The sequence below is a fragment of the Cuculus canorus genome, chromosome Z (assembly GCF_017976375.1).
Source record: "Cuculus canorus isolate bCucCan1 chromosome Z, bCucCan1.pri, whole genome shotgun sequence".
In the NCBI taxonomy this organism is placed as follows: domain Eukaryota; kingdom Metazoa; phylum Chordata; class Aves; order Cuculiformes; family Cuculidae; genus Cuculus; species Cuculus canorus.
This window is the reverse complement of record NC_071441.1, coordinates 42,814,252-42,822,922: the sequence shown is the minus strand read 5'-3', so window position 1 is coordinate 42,822,922 and position 8,671 is coordinate 42,814,252. Positions and strand designations below refer to the sequence as shown.

The window sequence follows — 8,671 nt, the reverse complement described above, 5'->3', positions numbered from 1 at the left end:
CTCATTCAGGGACAATGCCCATTTGATATAAATTATTGGGAAAAGAACATCTCCGTGTCAGCTTTCCAATTAAATTACATGGAAAGAAATCTAAGTTACAGCATGAAACTCTGCAGAATGAACTCCTAATTGCTAAACATGTACGTTAAATGGATTAAATAACAACATACATTTAATCTGATGATAAGAATATAATTATACTTTTGTTGCTGCTGTTAGTGGAGTTAATTAAAGGGATGTGATAGCTACATCTGATAGCCTGTCCTTCCTGCTTTAGGTGAATATGACAGAAAACAAACAGCTCCTCAGAGAAGGGATCAAGCATATTTAAATTTTTTCAACCCAGAAGGGCTTTTTTCTGTGACAGAGCCAAAAAAAACACACATCATATTTGCACTTACCCTCCGGAACAGGTCATGAGGATGGATGAGGCAGGCACAAAGGTTCTGTTTTAATGACCAGATGGATTATGTCTGGTCCCAATCTGAGCCTAATGGGCGACTCTGTTTTCTTGCCTTGCTGCAGGTTCCTCCCTCACAGACAGGGGTGGTGATTGTATAGTCTTGGTTTTGTACATACGTGGGCCTGGGCTTCCTCTAGCAGCAACAACCATGATGATGTTCTCAGTCTCCTATGTACAATAAATCAACTCCTATCAGCTCCAGCATGGCCAGAATTTGTCATCTGTTTATTAGGATCAATCCTGCAAAGGAAGGTGGGAGACGTGATTATAGAAGAGGCTGAGGGGCGGTGGAAGCAAAACTAATTTTATAATCTGCTTTCCAGCAGGAAACTCCTATAGAAATAGCAATAAATATAATATGTTGCAGCTGCAGCAAGATGACTTTAAGGCTTCTGAATTAGTATTTTTACTTAAAATCATGTGGTTTCAGCAATCACATACCTGATGTCCTGGACACTCAAAACAGAGGAAAACGTTCACTCTGGAAATAATGCATCAAAGAGTCATTGCTTTATGGAGCTTGCCTTCCAATTAGCTACTGGTTCATACAGACCAAACCTACTGCTTCTTTTGCTGAAGCATCTCTACCAGAAGTTTTGGTGACTTTAGTCTAAATGGATCCACAAAGATTTGAAGCATCATTTGGCCCAGTAGCTTAATATGATTTCCTTCACTCCTATACAAAAGTTAAAATTTCAGTCCAAAGTTTTCAACAGAAGCTAATTTAATTTGAGACATAACTGGTAAATGTATTTCTCCCTTTAATCACCATTGAGTGAAGAACAGAGCAGCTGCAGAAAGACATATTTTGCTTGGAGTTGGAAGCCATGCATGTAGAGTTCGCTAGACTGAACTGAGTTCTTCATTAATAGAAGTGTAAACTCAATAGAGAATTCAAGAACCAAGTTGGGGCATATTTGCTTTTACATCACCTATTGAAAGAGCCAAATCATTTGAGAAGAAGGGAAGCATATCTCTTCTCATTCCAGAGGCTGACTTCATTTTTTCCTAAGCATTCTAGTGGAATGAATCAATTGGAATTCTTGACAGATTATTTTATGTAGATGAAAAATGCATTCTATAAACAACATAAGACCAACACAGATCATGTAACTAACTTCTAGGAAACATTTCTTTTTAGGATAACAAGATAACAATTTTTTTAAACACAAAAATATTTTGTGGTTCAGTTTTCATCAGAGACTCCAAGAGTTCAGTAAAATTATAAAGGAATTTGTAACAAAAGTACTGCAATTTGTATTACTATAACATAAAATGAGTGTGAAAGAGGTAGGACTCCTTCTGCTTCAAAGCAATAAAGCTGTTATCAAAATAGACTAAGATGAGATTTTAATTAGGGATGGATTATTCCTCTCCTTCTCACCATGTGATTTCCTACTTTTTCCTTCAGGAGTCAAGACACTGAACTATACAGGACAGACCTTTTCTGATCAATTCCCACATTCTGCTAGAACAACATAGATCTCAAACTCAGTAAAAAGACACTTAAATGAACACTTCATCTGTTACTATACAATGGAGTACATTGCATGAGAAGGTATTTTGTTTTGCTGATTTTTCGTGTTGTTTTCCTCATTTTTTCTTCCAAGTTGACACAGCTTTGGGTTGGATTCTTCTCAATGTAACAAGTGAGAATACTGCCTCAATCATAAAAGGAAAGCAAAACCAAAATCCCACCACACCAACACTATATTTTTCTTTATACTTGATCTGTAGCATATTCTGGGAGTGCTGGACAAAGGAAATGGCAGGATTCATGTCAGAAGTAGTAAAGAGTTTGGGCCAAGATGAAACACAAAATACAATCAATATCTTCTCCTACCTAAAATGATAGCCATTTTCTACATTTAAGTGCAGTGCTGTCCCCTGCTAATGATGCATATAAATCCACAGATAAAGTCTGTTAAAATTTTGCTTTGATCCTGCTAAAAGTTCATAGCCTTAGGCACACTACCTGTCACTAAGCACACATTTAAATGGAAAGCATCTATTCTGATAAAAAATGATTGCACTAGGACAGACAGAAATACTGGTCAGAGAAGAATCTATGAATCCATTAGCCTGTTCTTAAAGTATTTCACACCAAAAATGTGGGCTTGCAAAATGTCAGAGACAAGCTGGAGAAACTGGAGGTTAAGAGAACAACAAAGAAACAGGAAAAATAAGAAATCGAAATAGGACATGGGCCTGGGAGGAATTCTGGAGGTCTCTAGTCAAACTGTTTGCCAAAAGCAGGATTATTGCCAACACTAAACCTGGTCAGTCAGAGTTTTGCCTTTTTTAATTAAAAAAACTACCTACGGTGAAAGTATCACTTGCCCATAGGGTGAAAGCTATCCTGTTGTCCTATCCAAATGTCTTTTCCCTTTGTAGCCATGTACTTAGATCCTGCATGTCTGATGAATTAGGCTTCCACGTTTCCCTCTGGGCTTGCGAAATACATGCTCTATTTTCATATACAGGTAAGTAACTGCTAGTGCAGTAGGAAAGATGATGTCTCCAGCTAGGTTCTCCAAACATAGGTTGATCCAAATAGGCATGACAGATGAGAAGACAAAAAGCAGTTTACAAAGCTGCATCCTGGAGGGATCGCAGCCTTCAAGGCTAAGCTTTGTACTCCAGACTGCTCAAACTGGAACCCTTGTTTCCAGCAGTGGCTGTTGTGGGGGCATGGAATTAACCATGCTGCAATTAAATAAAAAAAGGTTTCTCTAACATCTTAAACCTGTCTTAGACTAAACATCTGCTTTTCTAAAATCTTCTTACCCAGAATAATTTCCTACTCAGTGATCTTGCTGCTTTGGAGCCAGACGGTTGGATTTCATAGTAAAAAATGTTCCTGTGTTATTATAAAAATATTGAAGAAAGGCTTTGAGGTGAGGTAGAGTGGAGAACTTGGGGAAGTTTTCGTTGAAATGTACTGTACATCAGCAAATACGTTTAGGTATTTTCTTGAAGCTAGGAGACTGACTCTCGCTGTTTTAATTTCGCATGAAGTTTTCCATGCAGCATCACTTTCCAGCTGGGAGATGTATATCAGCATTTCACACAGTCCTTCTTACTTCACAAAGAGTGAACTTATCACTGGACACCTTAGAGTTCTGGACCTACAACTCTTACTTTCCGTGACCCTGCTGATCCTCAGTATTGGTCCTGGAGGGTAACCCACAGGGTAACTTCAACTGCTGAACTCTTCTCCAGGGAAGTTATGTGTTTGCAAGGGAGGGAGACGGTGGTCTCCCTTCCCATAGCAACTCCTGCAAAGCCTTTGCACTGCTGTGAATATGAAGGCAAGATCTTTGCATGAGGGGCATTCAGACATTGTACCTCTAGACCAAAAGAAAATGCCAGCCGTCAGCTAGCAATAATGTGGCAAACATTTACCCAGACCTCTTAAGAAAAGGAAGGACAATGAGCCTGGGAATACAGTGTGTGCAGAACACCAGTTATCCCACAACACAAATGCTCCCTGTGAAGGCCAAGGATCCCAGTTACGAGAAAGGGAATTTTCTAGCAAGATAGAGGAGTAATGTGATAATCATGTTAATAACTATTTCCTTTGCCTCTTCCTTCCCACCCCTTTGTTGTTTTTCAATTTAGCACAGAAACCTCAAGGCAGATGAACCAGTCACTTTCAGCCAGAAGCCTGAAACTAAAATTGGGAAGACTAAGGGCTTTGTTTAAAACTCACACTATCCTGCCACTGAAGTGAAAGGGATAATGCAACTGCAACACTGTAGAAATCACCCTAAGTTCTTTCAGTACCTCAGTTGTGTAATTCTTGTTAGCGATGCAACACCCATCAGTCCTTTCTCTTATAAGAGTGGTGGAAGTGCAGGTTAGCTGTGGGCTAAATGATACAGTGTGCAAATTACTTGTAGTTCTCCTTCCAGAACAAATGTTTCCAGACACCTCTGAAAAAAGGCAATGTCTGGACAATGCATCCTCCCTGCCTCCTTTTTTCTTTCTTTAAACATAGAATAAGGAAATAAGTATTTTAATGGAGAAATATTTTGACTCCTGAGGAGAAAGGTGGAAGGTGTAAGCTTATAAAGCTATCAGGCGATTAAAGCTTTTATGCTGTTTAACAGCATATACATTCAGTTCAGATCCAGTTCTAATACAATCAGAAGGCTAAGTTTGAAACATGGCCTGATTAATACACACCCAGAAAAAAACCTTTTTGACATCATCTGAATGTGCATTTAAAAAACTATATTTAGCAAAGAAAAATTCCAAGGCAGAACAAAGATTAATTTCTCAATGGACAAAGAAAAAAAATAGCACCTCTTGCACCATCTTACTGAGTTACACTCAGCATTCGGCTCCAGTTAAGCACAGGCCTCAAAGCTGAATCCAGTAGGTCATCAGATATTGGAGCATTTGGTATCCCAACTCATGAAACGCCTGGGCTGATAATCCAAATACCAGCCTGTCTCTGTCTATTTTGATCTTTCAGGACAGCCTGCAATATCCCTTCATTTCTATGTTTGGGTTCAGGAGGAGTCAGCAGACCTTGGCAACGTGCCCTTGGTATGTGCCTAACGGATGCTGGGCTTGTAGATATTCAAGGCGTTCTTTCGGGGTGTGCTAGACCTTAGAGCTGTGTGACCTAGAGGAAGTCAAGCCCCACACCTGTAAATCCCCAATTCACTGTGAAATAGAGGGGAAAAGGGTGCAGAGGGGAAAAAAGGGTGCTTTGCTCCCTCCCAGAGCTGCCAACAGCAGTCACACGCGTAAACCTACCATCAGAGTAGCCACTACAAAATTAGACGCACACAAGCATGCACTCTTAAAAAGTTTTTATTAATTTTCATTGTTTTTTTTTTTAAAAAAAAACAAACCCGTCAGTGCAACAGTTCAGTATCCCCTTCCTATCCCCCATCAGTAAGCAGTAATTTTAAAATGAGGAAATACCGAGTGCTGAAGCCAATGGGTTAGCATTTTGCTATTATTTCCTTCTGTCAAACTCTGAAAAAGTCCTCTGTATAAATTAAACAATGAAAAAATTGTTATTTTCAATTCTACGTCATTACAGTCAACAGAATCATAATAATGCATCTAAAATGTGTGTCCACAACATATCAGGTATACATTTTTGGGAAAAGAAAAAAAGGAAAAAAAAAATATGACGTTCTAGGCTTGTTAAAAGGATAATGGTCCCATATTTTTTATTAACAGGTTAGCAAAACAAAATCCAATGGATTACAATATTTACATGTTATTTGAAAAATAAAGTAGTGATAAAAGCATGTCACAATCTTTTTTTTTTTTTTTCTTTTTCATTTTTGGTAACCATTACAAACACCCAATCCAGGTATGGAACTGTTTAAATACATTTGAAATGAGGCCAATTAAAAAACAAATACAGACACAAAATGCATATTTATACTTGTCCCTCCAATGTGTTTTTCCATGACATTCCCTCCCTACTTCAAAAAACAAAACAAAACAAAACAACAAAAAAATCAAAATAATACCCCTAACACACAACTGATGAATCCCCAAAAGCAAAACACCATGCTTCTCAAGTAGCACTTATTCCACAAATGCAACATTTTTGCCATCAATTTCATGTGAAGCTCTAGGACACGTTTCCTCAGCAGCTTCCTAGTCCCCCCCCCTCCCCCTCCCACAGATCCCTTCCCAAAACAAAAAAAACAAACAAAGACACATGCATTTCTAAAACTAGGTTTCAGTCAAGTACTTTCTACTTTTTGGAAAGAAACTTTTTTTTTTTGTTTTTTGTTTTTTTGTTCACAATCAGAACATACCATGGGCACCAGATCCTGTATTTATTGTTCGGGCAAAATTCCTGTTGAGTTTTGGTAGGCTTTCCACCCGAGTAGTTCAGGATCAGCCACTTAGGTATGCAGGTTCCTACTCATTCTACACTGCTCCCCTCGCGCTAAAAGCTAAGGAGGAGGGGAAAAACTTAGCAACTCCATCTTGAATCGAGTAAAAGTAGTTCTCCAGGCTCAATGTTGTATGTAACTATTTCACCTCTGCTTGCAAAAAGATGTGTTAACAGACACCCCTCCCACCCACCACACCAAAACAGAAAGAAAACACACACACCACAGACAGAAGAAAAAAAGGCAGCCAATCTTAACAAAAAGTTACTGGTGTGAGACTGATAGATGTTAATATGACAAGCAACAGAACGGTTATGAGGACCTATATGTCTGGCCCGCGAGCTGCATAGCTGTGCCATAAGTTTGGTTCTTTAGGTTTTTGTTTTTTTTTTTTTTTAAAAAAAAAAAGTTAAAACATCTTTGTTATTTCCATATGTTTAAAATTAACAACAGCAACAACAAAAGTTCTTTTCACAAGATCTAGTCTCCTTTCCCTGACCCTCCCCCTTGAAAAGAAATACTCATTTTATATGAGAAACTTAATTGTGCTGTATTTGTAACACCTCAGGCTGATAGAAAATAAACATGTGGCAAACAAAACCGCACAATCAGTCACATGAAATCTATCAAATCCTAAAATTATAACTGAATACTAACAAACAGCTTACCTGGAATAAAGGATGACAATTCACAAACAGTTATCTAGGAATTAAAGTCTCTCTCTCTTTTTTTTTGTTTTTTTTTTTACTAAAATAATTAAAAAAATCACAGTATTTAAGAAATAAAACCCACACTGGGATTTTAAGCACAATTTGTTTTCCTTTCTTTAAAACTTTTTTTCTTCCTCCACTCACCACCTTGCCCAGCAGTCTCTCTACATTTAACCACAACAACAACAGGTAGTACTGACAAATGCAGAGATCTCCCTTGGTTAATTCTGAGGTACTAGGAAACAGGTGACTGTTTTAAGCAAAGCAGTTTCTGTTTTGTTTTTGTTTTCTTTTTTTTTTTTTTTCTCTTTTTTTTTCTTTTCTAAAGCAGTTGCATTCAGACTGGAAAAGCGTTATGTATTAAAACTAGAAAAACGCACCCAAATTTGTGCGTTGAAAAGTTATCCCCCCTACTTCTTCCATGCTCACGACGCTTCCATTCACAAACAATCCAAGTCTCCACTGCAAAGCATGATGTGTAATGTAGGAATACTGGGAGTTTCTTCATTAGTCCAAGATGAATGTAACTTCCCATTGTCAAGATCCAGAAGAAAAGATGCAGTGATGTAATGGAACCACTTATTCCATCACTTAAATAACTTTAATATACACACACTCACACAGGTACCAGTGCTTTGAAAATAGATCATTCAGTCCTAAGAGCAGCTTTATTCCTTCCTTCTGCCCACCCCACCCACCTCCCCACCCCATTCATCACCGTTCAAGTACATTGATTTGAATCACACCAAATGCTTATTCGTTTTTGGCCTCTGAGTTGTCTTGGAGAGGTTTGTCAGCAGTTACCATGCTGACTGCTGTTTCACTGTCAGGGGAATAGTCCACCACCATTTTCTCAATGCCTTCTTTTTCTTCCGGCACTGTGCAAATAGTTTCTTCTATGTCATCCTTCGGCTGGCTCTCCTCACTGGTCCTGTGGTTGCTTTCATTCAGTGCCCTGGAAAGCCAAGCAGCAGAAACCAGAAACACAGTTGATATAGAGACAGCAAAGCCAATCCACGTGTATCACAAGAAGGAGAAAAACAGATCACTTTCTAAACAGGCAGGTGCAAACAGCCACACCATTGTCACCTCATACAGTGGAATGAAGCTATCAGCGGTGTCCATGACATTCTAGCTTTGAAACAAAATTATTTGACCAGACATGAGACAAGAGGAAAGAACCCCAGTTCTGACTTTTACAAATTTATTCTCCTGTCCCTTCTAAACAAGGCTTCCAAGGCACAAAGGCACAGGAAAAGTGTACTTTTCCCAAAGAGTTAATATGATAAAAGTTTTTATAGCTTGCAACATTTCAAGTACTCATACTTAGGCAGACAAGATTATGGGTAAAAGAAGTAATATTTCTCATCCCATCATAGTTAACCTACAATATTGTATTTAAATGTCTCCCACGTCAGCAACTTTGAATGAAATTTACTCTTTGAAGAAACTCTGATCAGCAAAGAGATCCCTGCTACTACCAAGATCTTCATCAAAAGAAGGAAAATGATTGTTTCAGAGATGCCTATCATCCCACAGTGTGCAAACTGCTATAGAAAGGCAATATCTTCACCATGAAGACCAGCTAGTGAATTTGACTCTGCATGTTTTAGAAGAATTCC

The 8,671-nt window shown here is 38.4% G+C and overlaps 1 protein-coding gene across 6 annotated transcripts in view; it reads right to left on the bottom strand.

Annotated features, from left to right (window-relative positions):
* Positions 1–5,277: 5,277 nt before the first annotated feature.
* The window catches only part of ZNF462 (zinc finger protein 462), a 94,713-nt gene continuing 91,319 nt past the window's right edge, over positions 5,278–8,671 (bottom strand). For all 6 annotated transcript variants that reach the window (XM_054055034.1, XM_054055032.1, XM_054055036.1 and 3 more), the window contains one exon: positions 5,278–8,004. In XM_054055034.1, coding sequence (XP_053911009.1) covers positions 7,803–8,004 — 202 coding nt within the window. In that variant the 3' untranslated portion in view covers positions 5,278–7,802. The remainder of the gene's footprint in view (positions 8,005–8,671) is intronic.